This window comes from Neofelis nebulosa, chromosome 7 (assembly GCF_028018385.1).
Source record: "Neofelis nebulosa isolate mNeoNeb1 chromosome 7, mNeoNeb1.pri, whole genome shotgun sequence".
NCBI classification, from domain to species: Eukaryota; Metazoa; Chordata; class Mammalia; order Carnivora; family Felidae; genus Neofelis; species Neofelis nebulosa.
Genome location: NC_080788.1, coordinates 60,239,602 through 60,260,205, shown reverse-complemented (window position 1 = coordinate 60,260,205; position 20,604 = coordinate 60,239,602). Strand labels below are relative to the sequence as shown.

At 45.4% G+C, this 20,604-nt stretch overlaps 1 protein-coding gene across 9 annotated transcripts in view; it reads right to left on the bottom strand.

Moving 5' to 3' along the window:
• Positions 1–2,706: 2,706 nt before the first annotated feature.
• Positions 2,707–20,604, bottom strand: part of FRMD5 (FERM domain containing 5) — a 318,959-nt gene continuing 301,061 nt past the window's right edge. For 2 of the 9 annotated variants that reach the window (XM_058737919.1, XM_058737926.1), the window contains 7 exons: positions 20,017–20,103; positions 19,363–19,426; positions 18,677–18,768; positions 15,955–16,029; positions 15,317–15,385; positions 13,870–13,976; positions 2,707–6,415 (listed from right to left, as the gene is read on the bottom strand). In XM_058737919.1, the coding sequence (XP_058593902.1) occupies positions 5,838–6,415; positions 13,870–13,976; positions 15,317–15,385; positions 15,955–16,029; positions 18,677–18,768; positions 19,363–19,426; positions 20,017–20,103 (1,072 nt within the window). In that variant the 3' untranslated portion in view covers positions 2,707–5,837. The remainder of the gene's footprint in view (positions 6,416–13,869; positions 13,977–15,316; positions 15,386–15,954; positions 16,030–18,676; positions 18,769–19,362; positions 19,427–20,016; positions 20,104–20,604) is intronic. The other 7 variants (XM_058737923.1, XM_058737924.1, XM_058737922.1 and 4 more) reach the window with 7 other exon arrangements.

Sequence of the window (20,604 nt, the reverse complement as noted above, 5' to 3'; positions counted from 1 at the left end):
ATTGTCTCCCTTAGGACATCCTTAAACTGTAATCTGTTGTGAAAGGTACTTCTCCCAGAGACTTGTTTAAAGCTTTATGGCTTCTGTAATTATTCGTATGTTATGATTGCTTTCTCTCTTTTTTTAAGTTGGGCTTTATGATATCTCTTAAGCACGTAAGCTCTGTATTCCTCTTGAGTCATTTTCTTTGAGATGCCCACCCTTTTATGCCTTTAAGGAGGAAGGAGACTATTCTCAGGCGGACAGGGACTTGGTCAAACTCGGAGAGACTTAAAAATGATTAGGAATTAATAAATCTTAGTTCCTTAAGTCCTGTTTTGGTATTCATGCCTTTGAGTTTCCTTTCCACAGAGATGACTTTGCAAAGGCAGTTCTCCAGGAAAGCAGGGAGCTTGGGGCTGTGTACACAAAGATTTAAATCCTTTCAGTCAGTTATAGTACATGGGGAGGGAGGAGGGCAGACACATGTACCTTCTGTATCAATCCAAGAGGAAGCAATATATGCCCTTTAACTTCAGGTTCCAAAAACTTAGGTGTCCTTTTGCTAGGCTGTCCCTTCTGATTTAGTACTTTTTTTGGTTTTTTTCTTTTTAGTATGGTATTGATGGCCAGTAAGAGTTTTAGTTCCAGGACAGCATAAACCCATATTTTGGTTCATTTGGTTATAAGTGCTTTTGGATTTTCAAATGAAAAGGTGAAATTTTGTGAGGAAGATAACATTTAGTACAGAGGCAGGAGTAAAACATTTTAAGGTACCTCTTCCTAAAATGAAAGCAGTGCAAGAGGAAATGTTTTAAAAGTATCTTTTGCCTGTTTGATTCTACTCCATCAGCAAGTTGTAGGGGTGTGTAGAGGAAGCCTGTTCATGTGCTAAAACCAGGAGTGTATTCTCTTGTAGAGGGGCCTGGTGATGGTTGAGGAACCCTAAGCAGAGGGAGCAGGTGCTAGAGCCCTGAAAGGGTCTGTAAATAGGGGGTCCTCATTAAGTATCCATAGAAGAGTGGCTGCCTTAAAGCTGTAGGATCATGGGGGCGCCTGGGTGGCTTAGTTAAGCGTCCAACTTCGGCTCAGGTCATGATCTCACGGTCCATGAGTTTGAACCCCATGTTGGGCCCTGTGCTGACAGCACAGAGCCTGGAGTCTGCTTTGGATTCTGTGTCCACTTTCTCTGCCTCTCCCCATCTTGCACTGGGGGAAAGAAAATAATAAACAAATGTTAAATAAATGTTAAAAAAACTGTAGGATCATGGGAAATCACCACTCACATCCAGTGGTTCTTAGGCTTTTCTTTTTTGTTTTTAGAGAGCTTTTTTTCTTTTTTAGAAAATGGTGGGGGAGAATGGCAGAGGGAGAGAGAATCTTAAGCAGGCTCCACACTCAGTGCTGAATCCTACGACCCTGGCATCATGACCTGAACTGAAATCAAGAGCTGGACACTCAACTTACTGAGCCACCCAGGCGCCCCTGTTTCTTAGGCTTTTTACTTTGCAGATCACTTTAAGCAAAGACTTTGTCATTAGAAACAAAAACAAAGCTCCACTAGGGACAGGATATTAGATAATCATTTTATAGGTGATAGGAACCTCTGAAAATTTTGAGGTGGGTTACATAACATGATTGGTGCTTTAGGAAGATGATCTGATAGCAGAATGGAGCATTAAAGGGCAGATAGAATTGAAACCAGGAAGATTAAGTAAGAAACTAGCACAGTGGACCCAAGTTTCACTTTTCATCCTCATGGAATTTAAAAGACCATTACCAGTTTTGTAGCCAGAGTGATGGTTATATAATCAGGTGAGATAATGTTATAGGAATATATTTTGTAAGTTGTAATTATCAGGTTACTGTAGCAGTGACACCATTCTATTCCCTTCATAGGAAATGTTTTCTGTTCTTGTTCCAGGCTTGAGTGAGAACACTGGTCTAGAAGCTGGACCATCTAGGTTCTTGTTTATAAAAAAAACTTAAGTTTATTTTGAGAGAGGAGGGAAAGGGCAGGGAGAGAGAAAATCTTAAGCAGGCTCAGCACCGTCAGTGTGTAGCTAGATGCAGGGCTCCATCCCACAGACTGTGAGACCATTAGCTGAGTTGAAATCAAGAGTTGATGCTTAACTGATTGAGCCACCCAGCTGCCCCTAAGATTTTATTTTCTTGAGTAATTTCTACACTCAATGTAGCGCTCAAACTCACAACCTCAAGATCTCATGCTCTACTTATCGAGCCAGCTAGGCACCCTGGACCATCTTGGTTCTACTTTTGGCTCTATGTAGCCTTAGGAAAATCACTCCTTGGTTTTCCTCAACAGAAAAATGAGGTCCAATTCATCTCTAAAATCGTTCTATTATTACAGTTTCCAAGTTTTTAGTAGTATTTATTTTGGGGGAAAGGTCAAGGATAGATGGATATAAGCAAAATGACTATTATTACTATTTTTTTTTGAGAGAGAGAATATTAAGTAGGCTCCATGCCCAGTATGGAGCCCAACCTCATGACTATGAGATCATGACCTGAGCCAAAATTAAGAGTTGGATGCTTAACTGACTGAGCCAACCAGGTGCCCCAATAAAATGACTATTTTAAATGATTCTAGTCATGAACAGCAGTCAGCTGTATAAATCCCCCTGGTATCCTTTTATCTCTGTGTTGGTAACTTTAAGGAGGAAAAAGGGAGACCAGTTGTAGGTTAAGAAAGAGTCCACTCTTCAATGATATTTAAATATTTATTTAAGTTTAAAAATAATTTTCATGGCACCAATGATTTTATGCTAACTACATACTGCATATGTAGAAAAAAGTACATTGCTTTGAAGGAAAGTATAACTTAGAATTTTTGGCACACGAAAGGTTTACAACTATACTTTTTAATGAAACTAAGAAATTCACATTTGCAGGTAGTTTACCTTCTACTGCTTAAAGATGCAGTACACTATTCTTTAGTAAGAGTTTTATTTCCTCTGATGGATGAAGCTATGGAATCCATTGTTTTTTTCTACAATGAGATCAAACTAATTTTGAGAGAAAATGGGAGACATAGTGGAACACAGTAAAACCAGGTTAAAAATTTGAACAATGTTTAACTATGGGGAGATACCAAAAAGACTAGTCACCAACAAAGGAAGTTTGTTATTCAAGCGCTACTTGAAAAGCAAATTGAAGGAAATTTTACTATCTGTATTTTCTGGGATAAGCCCTGGAAAAAAATAACCCAAAAGTTTCTGTTCAGAGAGCAAAATCCAGCTGTTGGAAGTGGTATGGACTATTGTACTGTTAGAACTCTAGACACAAGTAACATACCAGGAAATGGAATATTGTATCTCTCTTTAATGTGAATATGAAAGGTCACTGTCAAGGTTATCACTCACTGCATAGAAACACCATATTCTACAGACTGAGGTAGGAACACTACACTAAAAGGTAATCTGCTATGTTGCATAAGACAGTAGATATCCAGGTTAAAACCAGCCCCCTATCTCCTGACAGCCTTTTCATCTCTGAGTCTACTTTTCACTTCAGTCCTGTGCTAAATAAAGCCTTCCTGTGTAGATGACAAGTGGCAGTGGATAGTTGGTTCTAAGTGATCCCTAAGTTTTACTAGGATCTCCTTCACTTTGTCTTGTCACTTGGTAAATAGATGTTTGTAATTCTGCCCTAATTGTCGCTGGTATGGAAATGATCAGACATTCCTCTTCCATTCTTAGCTTCTGGTGGAGTTTTAGCATTTAAAGACTTGATCTTGCTCATCTTGGCATCAGTTACCTCTTTGCTGGTTGGTTGTTCAAGCACCCTTTAAACAAGCAACCCCAGTGCCTCCACTGGGAAATGGTCCTGGGCCTTTAGCAAGTCAGGAATGGGAGCAGAGCTGACCCCCTTTCTGCTAACATACTGGTAAGGAGCAGTTTTATTGTCTAGATTGGGGTTGGCAAATTATGGCCTGTGGTCCAAATTCAGCTGTCTTTTTAAAAATAAACTGTTATAGAACACAGCCATGTTTCCTTGTTTATGTATTACCTATGGCTGTTTTTGTGCTATGATGGCAGAGTTGAGTAGTTGCCACAGAGTATGGCCCACAAAACCAAAATAAAAACAATATGTACTATCTGACACTTTACAGAAGAAGTTTGCCAACCCCTGGTCTAGATGAAAGGGCATTTAGAATTGTACAATCCACTCCCCCCACCCTGCACCCCCTGTCAATTCCATGTCTGTTATACTTTGTACATGGACATGATTCTGCTATTTCAGGGGACAAATTAGGGGAGAGCAAATCTTCAAGTGACTCATCCTGTTCTGCATTTGGGGCTGCCCAACATCACGTGATGTTAGCAGCCACTCCGCTATTGTGGGGGTCCCAGGAATATGTCTACGGACTATCCTTAAATAAGTCCTCAGGCCCCAGATGACTTAGAAATCTCTCCCTGAGATGAAAACGAGATCTTGTATGTGAGTGGTTGTTAAGAGTTGCAGAGCTTGGGCCTTGGACCCCACACTCACCCTTCACATGCTATGCTTTGCATGCTTCCGAAGCTTCCCTCAGCAAGAATGGCAAATACTTTCCTACAACTCTTATTTTCCTGATGCAGAGGATGACCCTAGGGGGCAGTATTTCTACATCTAATTGTTGGTTTCTGCCACGTTCGCTTTCTTTCTTTTGTAGGCATCTTTTAGTATGCCTATTTAAAGAAATCCTTTTCTTGGTCCCTTCCAAGGCTCTTTGTTGATCTTGGAATTCTCTTTTCTGAAGCTTTTCATTCTCAAGATCAGTTTCTTTCTTGCATCATTTAGTTCATCAGGCTCTATTTTCTTAATCCATAAAGTAAAAACAAAATATGAATTGATAAGAAAATAACATCTTGTTAAAATATAAATTGAAATAGTTTTTTTTGGGGGGGGGGGTACAAAATAGGTACTGCTCTCTGAATCTCAACAGTTTCTTAGGTACCTAAGTTCTCGTTTCTGTTAACTACACTTTGTCCGACATTTCTGACAGTCTTATCTCAGGCACCACTGAATTCAACTAATGTCTCTGAAGCACTATAAAAATCTTGAGGTTCTTCAGGAAAAAAAAATCACAGAAGTCTAAGTTCATTATATAAAACTCATGGCGATGCCCACTAGGATCTCTAGTCTAAGGGGACAGACTTACCCCACCCCTGCTGCTGCTGCTGCGGTAGCGGTGGTCCCTTCAGATGCCCACTCTGCTCAGATTTGAAAAAAACAAAAGGAAAAGAAAATCCAACTCAGACCATCATAAGAAGCAACTTTCCATTTAATCATTCTACATGGATGTTTACTTTTTTCAAATCTCGTCTGGCAGGAAAACCTACAGATAGTTCCCATTGTCCAGACCCCTGGCCTGTGCTGCTGAGGCTGCACTGATGAGCCTACTGGAGCCCAGTAGGAAAGTTCCCGCACAATACAGAAGACGACAGCTCTCTAGTCTTCAACTAGTGTCCCATCTGCTAGGTGACACTACTGCGATAATCCGTAATAGTAAAATAAATTATTTTTATTTGATACTTTCAAAATAATACACATCTATGAAAAATCAAAATTCAAAACCAAAAATTATCCTGCAAATCGGGAGGATGAGAAACAGAGTTGCTGAGCCTTTCTTGAAAGAACCTCTGAAGGAAATGAGTTTTCCCAGTTTGTTTAGATAGGGCATGAGCCTATCCTCTTTTTCTTCTGGGAAATGACCCTCCTAGGCTGTGGACTTTGAGTCATGAGAGGAGGACTTGGTACATGTGCCGATGGTTCCGCGATGGGTCCCATTGCTGGGAATGGGTAGCCGGGCTCCTTGGTCCACCTGGCTAGTTATTGGGAGGAGTCATGCCTTCTCAGGTGTCAATGAGCAGGCTCACCACTGAGCGGATTTTGCAGGCAAACCATCGCCTGAGGGGACAAAAGTATTGATAGTGGAATTGTTCAAACTCGGGGGTCTGGCGGATATCGCGGAAAAAGGCAATGTCAAGGTCAGACTCGGTAAGGATGATCAGGAGGAGGAGCAAAACAAAGAGGAGTCCCATGGTCACAAGGAGCAAACGGAGGACACTTAAAACAAACTTATTCACCTGTTCCTCCTCTGGCCTGCCGTGCCCCTGACACAGGGCCCTCAGCTCTCCCCCAAGGGCCTCCACCTCTGTAGCTGTTGGAGTGCTGGCTTCAGACTCCTTCTCTTCTTCGATGCTGCAGGTGGCCCCATTGATCTGCCGGGAAAGCAACATCAGCTCCAGGCTGTGCTCAGCCACAGGGGTGGGCAGCACACTGTCTGCAGGACTGTAGGCTTCGTCTGCAATCACGGCGACTCGCTCATTGCTATCTGCCCGGCTGCTTCTCACATGAGGCAGGAAGGTGTCCCCGTGGGAGGAGGAACGCACTGGTGTGGAATGGGCACTGTCCCGGAGGGACTCGAGGCCTGGAAATGCAAAAGGAACGTGAGAAGGCTTTCTGGGTCCCTGTGCACACTTTGCTGTCTGGTGGAGGCAGCACCCATTCTGTTTTATATGGTAACTAAAATCTTGCAAGGAAGCCCCTCTGTACACTTTACGTGACAGTGGCTGCTGCATGCTGTTCTGATGTATCAGGAAGAGGATAAGAGAAGCAGCAGACATCAGAGGGGCCATGTTGGAGGTTTTTTTTCTTTTTACGTAGGGTCTTGGCAAGATTTGTCAAAGATTCTGCCTTTCCTGCTTTTGACGTCAATTGAAAGACATTCCGAATTGCATACCATCCCTGATTCAGAGCTGGGGCCACATTTCAGGGAGCTCAAGTCTCCCTCTTGGGCTGAGGGTCTTAAGAGGCAGGAATGGGGAGGAAAAGACTGTTTTCCTTCACTAGGGCTCATGAAATACTGATTCTGGAGCTGAGTGCCCTTCTAACAACCCAGCATGCAGCTCCTTGAGTTCATGAGGTCATCTTTTGGATTTCTGCAGTTGTGCTCTGTCTCTTCAGCCTCCCACTTCTAGCTGTCCTAATCTTAGGGGACATTAAAACCCTATCTGCTCTTCCTAAGTGGTTTCTTTTTTTTTTTTTTTAATGTTTATTTTTGAGAGAGAGTGTGCATGTGCACATACACATGTGCATGCATGAGCAGGGGAAGGCAGAGAGAGAGGGACAGAGAGAATCCCAAGCAGGCTCCACACTCAGCACAGAGCCCAATTCTGGGCTTGATCTCATGACCTGGAGATGTGACCTGAGCCGAAGTCAATAGTCAGATACTTAGCCAACTGAGCCACCCAGGCACCCCTCTTCCTAAATGTTTTCTGATGGAGAAGGGGAATAGCCCTTGGCTAGTGGCTCCTTTTTTTTACTTTAGAATGAGCTGGGTCTACTGTAGGCTGACACGTCCCCTATCTTTACACACTCCAAACTGCAGAGTGGTCTCTGAGAACATCTTGTTGGGTCAGGGTGGAAATTCTCTTACAATGGTCAGGAGAACGTGTTCTCCGACCCCCTAAAACTACCCATTATCTCTTTACTTTTTCAGATGGAACATTTCTCTCTTTACAGTGCTCAGTCTCTGGTAGCAAGAAACAGGAGGTGGTTACTCCCTCAACTAAATAGTAGCCATGGAGGCTAGAAGATGTGGGCCTGGAGTCACCGAGTATGGCCCACATCACAATGCTCTCGAGGAAATGGCTTCTTGTTTCAGGTTCAGTGTCTGCATTTTCATTCCTGGCTATCTTTGGGGTGCCAGAGTGGCTCTGACTCTCCCTGCTTTTGCAGCCTATGGTAAGAGAACCCAGTTCCCTTCTGTTGCTCTGAAATTGACCCTGAATTGCTGCAGACTAGATCAGATTCCCAGCTATGTAAAGGTTTGACCAAATAAGGGTTGATTAGGGCTAGCTTCATAAGCCCAAGGGTCTCTCTCTCACTTTTTGAATGTTGATTTATTTTGAGAGAGAGCACAAGCAGAGGAGGGGCAGAGAGAGAGGTAGAGAGAGAATCTCTGCACTGTCAGCCCAGAGGCCTATGTGGGGCTTGGTCTCACAAACCGTGAGATCATGAACTGAGCCAAAATCAAGAGTCAAATGCTTAAACAACTGAGCCACCCAGGCGCCGCTGCCCCCCCCCCCCCCCCCCCCCCAAGCTCAAAGGTCTCTCTTAAAAGGTGGCAGTAACCTTTCAGAAGTACTGAGTTGTGTTTGGGTCTCTTGAGTAGCCATTTGCTCCCAGGCAGTCTGCCTGCTCAGCCTGCTGGAGCCCATCGGCACAGTTAAGGATTCTCCAGAGGAACAAATCCTGGGATTGGTTACAAACGTGGGGTGGGTTGGGGCAGGAACAGCAGCCCCCTGCTAGCCACCTAGTTTCCCCATCACCTCACCATCAGTAAGTATATTTGCCACAGCTTTCAGCTTCTGCTTTCAGAAGCTCCTCATGGTCCTGGTTTTATTTTTTCCCCCCTTGTGCTAAAATCTTAAATTTGTATACTATTTTAAACTTTTTTAAGTGCTTTCATTTTATCTTTCCACGAAGTAATGAAAGCAAGTGGTTACAGAGCTTGCCTGAAGTCATGTGGTTGGTTGATGATGGCAAAGGTAAGGATGGACTCCAAGCCTCTTTCTATTTCCTGGTGCTAATGATCATGTAGTTGGATTCTGGGCCTGGATGAATTAAGTCAACATCTTATACCTACTTTAGATTTAGGTCCCAATTGCCCAAGAAACTGTTGTGAAATAATGTGAAATTAAGAGCCAGCCCCTTGTTTCAGTGCTCTTGATGCTCCTTTGATCTTTTCCCCCCAGCTTTTTCCCCTTACTCCTGCATTTGCACAAGCAGCATGAGGACTATGAACCTGGGAGTGTTTAATAAGTTCCTGATAAAACACATCTTGAGGCCCTGATCACACATGTGTTGGCTCCTCTGCTCCTCCCTCTCTTCCTTCCATTTTTATTTAAATTCTAGTTAAATTTTATTTAAATTCTAGTTAACATACAGTGCAATATTGGTTTCAGGAATAGAATTCAGTGATTTATCACTAACATACAACACCCAGTGCTCATCACAAGTACCCTCCTTAATGCCCATCACACATCTAGCCCATCCCCCCATCAACCCTCAGTTTGTTGTCTATCTTTAAGAGTCTCTCATGGTTTGTTTCCCCTCTCTTTCTCTTTTCCCCCCCTCCCATATGTTCATCTGTTTTGTTTCTTAAATTCCACATAATCCTCATACCCTTTCTAGAGGCTGTCCCTTCACAAAGACAGCTATGACTGTCAGATCTTCCACAGTACAACCAGCTTAGCTGCTGAAGCCACTTCAGTGCATTTCATCTTAGCCTACAATTCAGCCCTAAGCTTGGAGGGGAAGGAGAGAGGCAAAGGCTGTTATATCAGAGAGAACAGATCAGAGGGACACCAGAAACCACATCATAATAAGTTGTTGGTGCTCTCAGTAAATAAGATAATGGAAATGTATGCATTTCTAGTAGACTGCTAGACAAAATTAGTAAATGTTAGTCTTCTGTTCCCTCAATAGACCTCACCTGTATGTATGTCAGACTAGTCTTGTACAGAACTTCAGGTTCACTAGAAGTCACTACCCACCCCAACCCCTTCATCAAACCTGTTACTGTGGGATGGAGGGGGTGGGTACCATGGGTGGGTGAGATCTGGCAAATGGCACAGCAAAACAGAGGATTCTTTTTTTACCTTGGATATGTTCCAGCTGCTTGCCTTGCCCAGAGGTGGCTCCCTGTGGGCCAGTGGACACAGTGGTCAGGAGCCTCCCCTGGAGCCGGGGCCCCATCCTCAGTATGCGCACACTTAGTGGCCGAAGGCAATGATTAGTCAACCGGAGCTGAACTCGGACTCTGGTGTGAATCTTAATCAGACTCTTCCCCATGGTCGCCCAGGAAAGTAGATACTTCTTCAGTGGAAACCAGCTGATCTCTTCAAGGAAACCAGCCAGGCAGGGGAGATACAGAGGCAAAGGATGGAAAAACAACTAGGGACAAAGGATTTTTGCTGACCCCATGCATGGCAGCTCCTTTACAGTGCCTCCCGTGCTGGAGAGAGGATGTCAGCTCTGGAGACAAAGTAGGCTGAGCTTCAGGGAACGAACAACTCTGAGAGGCTGACATTATCAGTGGACTGGATTCAGTCAGAAGCACTTAGAGCCATAAAAAGTAATGCTTCTCCAGCAATGTGGCTGTTTCCTGGAGGCCTGTGTAAGGGCCCCAGACTTCTCAGAGTCAGGTGTAGAGAGGGCAAAGAACAATCCCACAGGGTATGGAGAATCACATAGTTCCAGAAAATGCAGGATGTGAAGTTATAAAGACATTTGGCTTTGGGTTGGGTGGCTCTGAAGTGTGAGGTGTCAGCTCTGGGGCCGGAAACGGACTGTGTCCCATCCTCCACTGGGCTGTACACTGTTGGGCCTTCTGTTGCTGAGCCAACCCTTAGGGTGCAGCAGATAAGAGGAACCAACATACCTGAGCATCCTCTCTGGTCAATCCTGTGCTAATAAAATGTGGTATCTCAGCATCCCTGAGAGCAGAGGGGAAGGCCAAGCAGTGTGCAGTTATCTTCTTAAGGATCCCAGCTCATTGGAATCACATGGTTTCATTTGTATTGTAGTGTTATATTAATGTTTTTGCAATTTTCCCATTTTATTTTTATTAAAAAAATTTTTTTTTACATTTATTTATTTTTTGAGAGACCTAGAGCACAAGCAGGGGAGGGGCAGAGAGAGAGGGGGAGACACAGAATCGGAAGCAGGCTCCAGTCTACGAGCTGTCACCACAGAGCCCGACGTGGGGCTCGAACTCACAAACCGTGAAATCCTGACCTGAGCCCAAGTCGGACGCTTAACCGACTGAGCCACCCAGGTGCCCCTGCAATTTTCCCGTTGTTTTAGAGATAGTAAACAAATATTTCCCTCTGGAAAAGGCAAATCATTTCTGTGATATTATGTGCCATATGGAGTATATAGGAAAGACAGTCTCTGATGGACTATGAACCAATTTCAAATGTCCGTAACTTCCTCGGAGTTTGGGTTAGCACCCTTCTTCTGAGGCCCCCATCATGCTGCACTCAGCCCTTCCCTGCCTGGTTGGGTGGACAGTGAGGGTCAGCTTTGTTTGCTGGGTGCTTTAAAGGCAAAATCCCTCTTGAGAGATGGTGTAGCTCAACTCTCTGGGAAATAATCCATTCTTTATTTCCCCAGGCTTGATAATCCCTGACTGATAGAGTAAATTAAATGCTAAAATCATTTTCTTTTCCCCACACCCAAACCAGATGTCCATCTGCCTCTCCTCACTCAGCCTGTTACTGTCATTCCTGCTAGGGCAGTTCTTAGCTGCTTCTGCCTGTGCCCTCCCGAATCTACTGGGTTCCAGGCTGAAGGCCATGACTGGGGATGAAGGCTGTGCTCGTCCACAGGCAGCCTCAGGCGTGGGGTGTAAGCAGCAGTTTGGCTCCGAGTAGCACGTGGGAGCCTGCTGTGCTATAATTTGCCAGGTGTGAAGTTCTAGGAGGCTGAGATTTTGAGGGTGTGCCTTGGCCCTAGAAGTCTCTGCTTTAATAGCTTCTTTGGTGGCCTTTTCCTGCTGCATCCTCCCCTGGCATTTTACAAGCAAAGAGGACTATTTCAGATGCTGAAGAGCCTACTGCTGCTGCAGTGGGAGAAGACAGGCAGAGCTGGCTGGGAACTGAGGCAGCCTCATAGCTTGTCTTGGGGGAGCTTGAGGACAGGCTTCCTGCCTTTGAGTTGTTCTGGCAACCCTGCTTTGTGGCTACTACAAATGTATTGTATTTCCACACGGATAGCCTCAGTCTTCCCTTTTCTGGGAACTTGGGTTTTACTGGACATTCTTCCATATGCTGGAGAACAAATGCACGAGGCTCTTCCCTATACCTGCATTAGTGCCAGCTTCCTTCAGAGGGTGACCTTTTGTCTAGAAGGACAGCTGTCCTGACTTTTTGCAGGAGCTTTGGGATGAACCTGGTGGCTTTAGACCTCAGGATGGATGGAAAGAAGGGCCACAAGGAGAGGAGAAAGTTATGTTTCCTCAAAAGAGAAGAAATTCATTCTACTTTCCTTAGATGAACACCTCACAAGAAGAGGGTCAGAGAGAACTGTGCTCCATTCTCCTGCTCAACCTAAGACCAGAGGAAAAGCCAGGAGGCTGTGTCTGATGACAGACCTCAATAACTTCACACCTTGCATAGTGATTATGCTTCGTAGTTCATAAGGCACCCTCCCACATCCACACTGCACTCTAGGGTGGGGGCAACAGGCTCAGAAAAATACATGGTGAGCTCTGATTTGAATCTCACCTTTTACTTCCTGACCAGGCCTCTTTGCATTATGCTTGCTGCCTGTCCAGTAAATGCTTTAATCTCTATTAAAAATTTTTTATTTTAATGTTTATTTATGAGAGAGAGGGAGACACAGAATCCGAAGCAGGTTCCAGGCTCTGAGCTGTCAGCACAGAGCCTGACATGGGGCTCAAACTCACAAATCGCGAGATCATGACTTGAGCTGAAATTGGACACTTAATTGACTGAGCCACCCGGGCTCCCCAATGCTTTAATCTCTTTCAAGTACTTCCATGTACATCAGCTTCCTCACAACTCAATGGGGACACAAGGAAGGTATCCCTACTTTACAAATAGAACAACTGGGGCACCTGGGTGGCTCAGTCAGTTGAGCGTCCGACTCTTGATTTTGGCTCAGGTCATGATCTCACGGTTCAGGAGTTCAAGTCCCACGTTGGGCTCTGTGCTGAGGGTGTTTGAGATTCAAAGTAAATAAATAAACTTAAAAACAGAACAAAACAAAAATCAAAAAGAACAACTAACATACTCAAATAATTAAGGTACTTGATGTGGTTTCTCAGCCAGGGTTCTCAACCCCTAGACTGTAGTTCTATACCAGATTTAGGTAATGCAAAGTCAGGGACACATAAAATCCTAAACACAAACCCATGATCCTCACAGGGGAGCAGCAGAATGATGTCCTTCCTAACCTACGTGGTTATTTTCATTCATCAGCATTCCCACAGAAAGGGCAAAAAGTCTTCCTTCCCCACCTTCCAGGATAGGTTTGAAGCAAACCTGCTGCTGTTCGCTGCTGCTTGAGATCTGTGGTCCTACAAAAACATCCATCTTTGGGAGTAAAAGCACTCGACTTATACCTATATCCAGCCTGGGGGCAGGTCAGTCAGTGACAATGAGGCCAATGTTCTGAGAGTCTCCTAACAGTATTAACTACCCAGGGACTAGAGAGTTATCAGCCTTAGCTACTGCAATATGTAGTTCAGTGAAGATACACAGACTTTGTCTCCCTGCACCTCCCCCCAACCCCACTCCACCCACCGCAGCCTCCTCCAAAGGGAGGGAAGGGTAGAGAGAGGTGAGGCATGTTAGATTTCCTGAGATCACATTAAAGAATTCAGATAGCAAGAGGAGAGCTTTCTACAACTGAAATAGAAGGTGGTAGCAAATACTGGAGTGCTTCAGAACCAAGAGTTTTTCATTTCTTGGTTAATTGCCTCAGTCACCTTGATTGTTTAACCTGTGGAGACTGGTCTGATCTGAAAAACAAGTGAAAAGCCTTCTGATGGAAAGCAATTTCAGAACTGCAAGGAACCTGGCATATGCAACATACATAGCCTCCCAGAGGTCTACCCCAACACTCTCAGATCTAAATCCCCTCTTAGACTACAGTTCAGCAGGGCTGGGTGGGATTACCCTTCACCTGAAACCTAGCTGGTGTTCCCATCCACTACACAAAACCTTCTCCCGTCCATTGGAGAAAAGTGCTGCTGTCTCTGCTGCATTCACTTCTTTTTAAGGTCCCTGAGAGGAACGGGTCCAAGTCAAAACTTGGAGGAACCCTGTGGTCATCTCCAGAGCTTTTGCTCACCTTCCATGATGGAGATGTGAACAGCTCTTCTCCGGGTCCTAGGGACACTGCTCAGCCTTGGGCCATGGGTTATGGAGGGACAGCTGCGGCTGGGAACCATCCCTGCTCTGAGGTTAAATGAAAAGAGAACTGTGTTAATTCAGTGCACACAACAGATGGGATCAGGACTCAGAGTTGAGGAGTAGCTACTAGAATTGCCTGGCTCTGTTAAAGTTTGTTTGTTTATTTAAAAAAATCTTAAAACTTTAAAAAAAATTTTTTTTTTTCCAACGTTTTTTATTTATTTTTGGGACAGAGAGAGACAGAGCATGAACGGGGGAGGGGCAGAGAGAGGGAGACACAGAATCGGAAACAGGCTCCAGGCTCCGAGCCATCAGCCCAGAGCCCGACGCGGGGCTCGAACTCACGGACCGTGAGATCGTGACCTGGCTGAAGTCGGACGCTTAACCGACTGCGCCACCCAGGCGCCCCAAAACTTTTTTTTTTTTTTTTTTGTCTTTAGTCCCTGGATCCCCATCAGAGACACTGCTTCAAACTCATCCACATCCTCATATCCCAGACCCACCTGAACCTTGCTTTAGTGCAGCAGTGGTGCCTCTGGTCTCTGGGCAGGATTGTCAGGGAGTAGAGCCCCAGGACTCCTGAAAATGTGCCTGAAAACCCATATGGCAGCCTCCTCTGACTTCTGACAGAGACCGCTGCTCCAAGGGGTGCCGTGTGAAGGCAGTAATAATGCTCCCAGAGGTCAAGCTGGTTGATGAACCCTAGCTATCCTGGCTAATATTCTTTCTGGATCTTATTAGGTTTAGGAGATATGCATGATGTACAGTTATACCTGAAGCAAGGATCTCAAAACTTTTAGACCTAGTGAGACAGGACTGTGGGGTGATCCCTGGCTTTCTATAATTGGTTGATTCCAGAAACAAGGCAATCTTGCATTTTGGACATGCCCTCCGTGGTCTATGGCCACTTTTAGGATTTGGGAGGACACAGAGAAGTATCCAGGAAGGTGGTACTGGGTACTGTGCCCTCCCTCATTCTTCATCAAGGCTCAGGGATACCAGGGTTAGACTGTTCCCCATGCTTTTAATGTTTATTTATTTTTGAGAGAGAGAGCAGGGCAAGGGCAGAGAGAGAGGGAGACACAGAATCTGAAGCAAGTTCCATGCTCGGAGGTGTCAGCACAGAGCCCGATGCGAGGCTCAAACTCACGAACTGTGAGATCATGACCTGAGCCGAAGTCAGACACTTAACCGACTGAGCCACGCAGGTGCCTAGACTGTTCCCCATGCTTTTAGCTAAGATGGGGAACTTTCCTATCGTGTTCTCCTTTCCCTTTTGTGAGCCATTGTGCCCAGAATGGTCATAGTACTGGAACTGCTGCCTTTTTGGAGATTCTGAGATCTGAACTGCAACTCGTTTTGGGGGGAAGTCCCTGGCAGCCTACCTGTGTATTTCTGGTGGCTCCCGTTTGATCTTTGCACTCGACTCCATTACTTCCTTTGCAACTCGGCCACTATAAATAGTATAATAAAACAAACAGAAAGGGATTAGACGGTGTCCCAGCACTGGGCTCCTGTCTAAGATTTCAGATACTTTGGATGAACTGGGCAATGGCCATTTTGGCCTAGTCCTTCCCAATGTTTAGGTCACTGAAAAAGGTTGGCTTGCTAGGTTAAGTTCTTACATGTCCTGATAGCTTAGTTTAGAGAACTATCTCTGGAGTCTTTAGTATCTTCCATTTTCATTTAGAAATGATTGCTCATTGTCCAGCATGTTCCAGAAATATTGCAAAAAAAAAAAAATCTTTAGACAGACATGAAAAGAATCACTGGTACAGTTCTTATTTCACTGCTGTTGTGAGGGCAGAAGAAGATATATATTTTAAACCCTGCAGACAAACTGTGGCAGGGAAGGAAAGAAATAGTCAAAGGGTTAGGAGACAAGGAGAATTGGATAGAAACCTCAGGCTTTTTTGGAGGTTCCCAGTTCCTTTGTTCTCAAGGATAAGGACCACTGAGCCACTGTTCTCCAGAGAGGGGTCTAAAAATAGGTCCATAACAGTTACTTACTGTCACTATTTACCTGTATCGAAACCGGCTCCCTTTAAAGAATAAATTGCTGCTGGACACTGTGCGGACTTGGCTTGACTTCTCCAGCCTGCAGCAAGGCAAAGTCCAGTGTGACAGATGGCCTGCAACTGCTTCATGGGCTAAGGCAGCGTATTCCCAGCTCCTTCCAAAGGCTACTTGAGGAAACTCTTCAGGAAAAGGACCTTCACAGTCTGGCTTGTCTCTGACTCTCCTTTAGGACCTGAGGGTTTGCTCACAGCCTCAGTGCTGGGGACAGTCATGTTGAAACCCATTTTCATGTCAGGAGAGCGAGGGCTCCCCAAGAGTGCTTCATGGGGTTGGCCAGGGGGACTGAGAATAAATGTTAGGGGTGATGGCCTGGGGGAATAATAGAATGCTGCCTGTCAAATCCCAGGCCACTTGTTAGCAGTATGACCTTGGGCAAATTTCTTTTTCTTCCTTAGTTTTAGTTGTTTTATCTACAGAATGACGGAGCTGGGACTACTTGACCTCAGGAGTCCCTTCCAGTCCTAGTATTTGATGATTCCATGTCTGGGTAATTGTGGGCAGAGGAGAGAGTAGGGGCTGTCCTCCCTATTCCATTTCCCTCTTGGAGAGTCCTAAAGTAGGTTATCATAGTAAAGACTCTAAGAAGTCCTGAAATGGACAAACTAGCTTAACTTTAATACAAGTTCGATCTTTCATTTGAACTTGGAATCATCCCTCTTCTCCCAGAATACCTATTAATATCACTTTCAAGGCTGTGGACAGCTGGTGTGGAGACTCTGGAAGACCATGGGCACTGTAAAATATCCTCTTAGGTGACTTCTTTGATCCCAGATGGCCCTCTCACCCTTAGATAAAGGAAGCTGAGCAGAGCTGCCCAGAGTGAGGCCTCCCAACCCAACTGACTCAGCTTACAACATGCCCTGAGGTGCCTGTAGTGCTGATCTAGCCAGGAACTGATCTGGGTCTGAAGCCTCTGTCATGAGCAGGCAGTCAGTATGTAGGGAGTTGTCCCCAAAATCCATGAATAGCAGTTCCTGGGAGACCATGTGCACCTGTCTCAGGGCTCTGTGAGGCTGTAAGCCTACTTGCCCTCCTGCCTGAACATGTCCTTGAGTCTGACCCGGCTTCTTTCAAAGCACTAGGCCAAAGGCAGTGCCAGGGATTTGTGTGTAAAACGTGCTCAGAGTGATGCCAAAGTGGCTGCTGCTAAGACTTGGCATAATTGGGGATCTGACCCAGGCTAGAGGCTTTTAACACTTACTAGAGAACATCAAGTAATCAGTAGAAATGTGAAAAACAGCCTCAGTTTCCAGTGTGGGTCTTGGTAGGGCTAGTTAAGTGTGGGGATTTGTTAACAGAAGGACTCAAACTGAGTTTGGTCACAGGTTCAGAAGCACAGTTCTGTTCCCATGACACAAACAGAAAAACAAAGGTCTCCAAAAATGGTGCTGACATGTTTTCTTGGCTTCTCTCAGACAGCCATGGACTGAACAGGAGGGAAATTTGACCATGTGGCAGCCTTTTCTGAGTGTCCTCTTCTTTAAATGAAAGAAGCCGACTCAGATTATAATTCAGGCTGCCCATTCAGTTCATCCCTGATTCTGGTATCAAATGCATAGAAACTATTAAGCAATTCAGAAGAAAGCCTGCCCAAGAAACAGCCTCTGGAGCTGTGGCCCTAGATGAGGGAGGCCCAGTTCTGCCAGCCCACACCCCGTAGCAGCCAGCAGGCAGCAATGCCTTTCCCTGGGGAGGAGGATGGTGCCCCTCTAGCTCAGAGCAGTTCTCTCTTCAGGGTCCTGGAGGTTACTGGAGGGAGAACTATGGCTTGTCAGAGGCAGAATATACCACAAACTTTGTCTTATGTTTTCCTGATTAAGATCTAGCTTATTAAATCATAAATCATTGCATTCTATTTTAAAAACAAGACCAAGGGTTTTAGTGAAACAATTATCTGCCATCACCCCAGTTTCTCAATGGGCTATTTATTTGTTCCCTAATGCCTTTATAACCACTTTCTTAAAGAAAATAGCACAGAAACCTCATATACTTTACAAATCCTGTGATAATCAAAATTCTTGCTTTTGCCCCAAAGCTGACTTTTCACTAACAGATAAGTCCTTGCCATTCTTCCAGCTACCCCACTCAGGCTCCTGGGCACTTGTTCTGTCACTGGCACTACCTCTGGCAGTGGCACACTGGGAAGGTCCGGCATCAACCCCAGCTCAGCACTAGGGCACCCACTGGGGAGCAAGCCCCAGAGTTTCCCCAAGGCTTAGGGAATTGCCTGGGCTGCACCTGCTGCTCCTTCATGAAGCCTTGTACTCTGGGCCTTCTATGGCTCTGAATGGCTCTGCAGGGCCAACCTGATTCAAGTCAGGTACCCGTGAGCTATTTTTGGCCCAAGCTTTGCCCTGAAAAGACCCCTCACTGCTTTGCCACTGGGAGCTGTGCAAGGACATCAGAAGGTAGATCCCTCGGGTATCTCTGCTGAAACACATTCCTTGACCTCAGCTCTATCCATCCTGGGAGTACAGACATCCAGAAAGGGGTCTGTTTTATTAAGGAGGGCCAGCCTTGTCATCTTATGTCTCCTTTCTCAGTGTTTCTCAAATTTTCGTGCCCATCATTGTTTCTCAAATTTTCCTGCCCATCATTCCTCTAAAAAGTAGCTTTTATGACTCTGGCTCTGATAAAGATAGTCCCCATCACATGTGTCCACTCACTTGTAGAAGGCTTGGTTCTCGATTCCACATTTCCAAAGGTGCTTGCATGCTTCTGGAGTTGGAGCAAAATATGTGAGAATAATTTTCTTTTCCTACAAAAAAATCCCACATAGAAACAGCTGAGTGCAGGTGGAGAAGTGAAGGATGAAGTAGGCCAGGACCCTGACCCCTGGGCTGTCTGAGGGCTCCCCAGGACTTCAGGAAGAGGTTTCAGATAGGGGAAGGGACTTCCTGGCAGCTGGCCAGTTGGACGAGAAGGCCTGCAGGACCCACTGGGGCAGAGCTCAGTTCAGTGACTAAGTTCACACTGGGCAGGTCCAATCACAATAAGCCTCAGCTGCCACAGACTCAAAACCAAGAGAGCCCTCACCAGAGAAAGTGCTCCTGTCGTCTGCATTTTCTACTTCCTTTTAAAAAGTTGTTATCTTGGAATGCTCCTATAGAAGCAAAAGAATCTTTCACTGTCTGCATTTCTCGGAGGTATGGAACCTCCGGGTGTCACTAGCATCCCTGAGGAAGTCCTGGGCTCCAGGGCCTGGCCATTTCTCCATCCCTCACCTCCAGGTCTCTGCTTCTCATTCAGGTGGCTTAGTTCTAACCTGGATATGCCACTTTGGTTGAGCCCTGGCCATTAGAAACCACCCAGTGCCCCAGCCCTCCCTGAAGAGAAAGAAGCCAGCACTCACCTCTTTCTGACTTACGTATAAATAGAAAGTCTTTCCTTCAAATTTCAGCTTGGTCACCTCATTCCTACAAGCACAAAGAGAACACCTGTCACCTTGTCGTGGGCTGCTTGTTCACAGCTAAGTCTCGTAGATGCACAGCCCACCCTGACTGGAAGGGGCTCCAGGCACAGACACAGTTTTAGCCAAAATTAGAACTGAAACAAGACAGCAGCGCAGTGGCTTTAGAGAACAGTTGCTGAAACAGTTCAATCCACAGTTTTCTGGTCAATCACACCATAATAATAGGGTGATAGGAGGATTTCGGGCTCATCAACAGTGGCTGTAAAAGGGAAATGTTTGTATGGGAAGTAAGTCTAGGTTGAGAGGTCCCGGGCCATTTCAGGATTTGGTTCATAATGCAGGGGCATTATCTGGATGGGACTGTCAAATGTAAGATGCCACAGGTAGCTGATGAGGCCAAAGTTCAAGATACAGCAAATAATGAAAAACAATGCAACCAGGTTCTGAGGGAGTTGAGTCTTTCAGGTGACTGTGCCACTGGATGGAAAATGCAGTTTAATGCAAACAAATGTCAAACGATCTCAGGGAGGGGGGCAGGGCAACATACCAAAGAGAGAGAACAGATTACATGGAACAGTCATGCAGCGTACTGACCAGGAAAGGGGCTTAGGGGTTTTTGTAGAAAAATCCTTGAAGCCACCAGCCCAGTGAATGGCTGCAGTAAAAGAGGCAAACAGGATACTGGGGTACGTCACCCGCGGGACAGACACAAATCAGAAGAAGTGACATGGTTACTGTACATGGCACAGCTTAGACCTCACCTTCACATACTGCTCTCAGCCTTGGTTACATTTACAAAAAGGAAAAATGACGGGGGTCTTAGGCGGATGTCCCTGAGAGCCAGATAACTAGGCCTTAGCATCGATCACTCCTTACTTCTCTTCCATTTGCCTGACATAGCTGCCCTTTGGAGCCTGAAGGCCCTCCCATCTCACTGGGGGGTGGAGTCCTTATTTTTGTACCCAACTGGGACCCCCAAGAAGGTCTGATCAGGCCTATCTGTCTCCACTTCATTTCTTCCTCTTTGTAATTTCTAGGGAGATTTCCTCAATATCTTAGGAAGTAGCAGAAAGGTAGTGAGAACCATGTACCCAATTTACTACTGGCCAAAACTGAGGGGACAGAGGAAGGTCACTTGTTTCCTGGAAATCATGGGTGGGTAAGTATGAGAGCTCACAACTC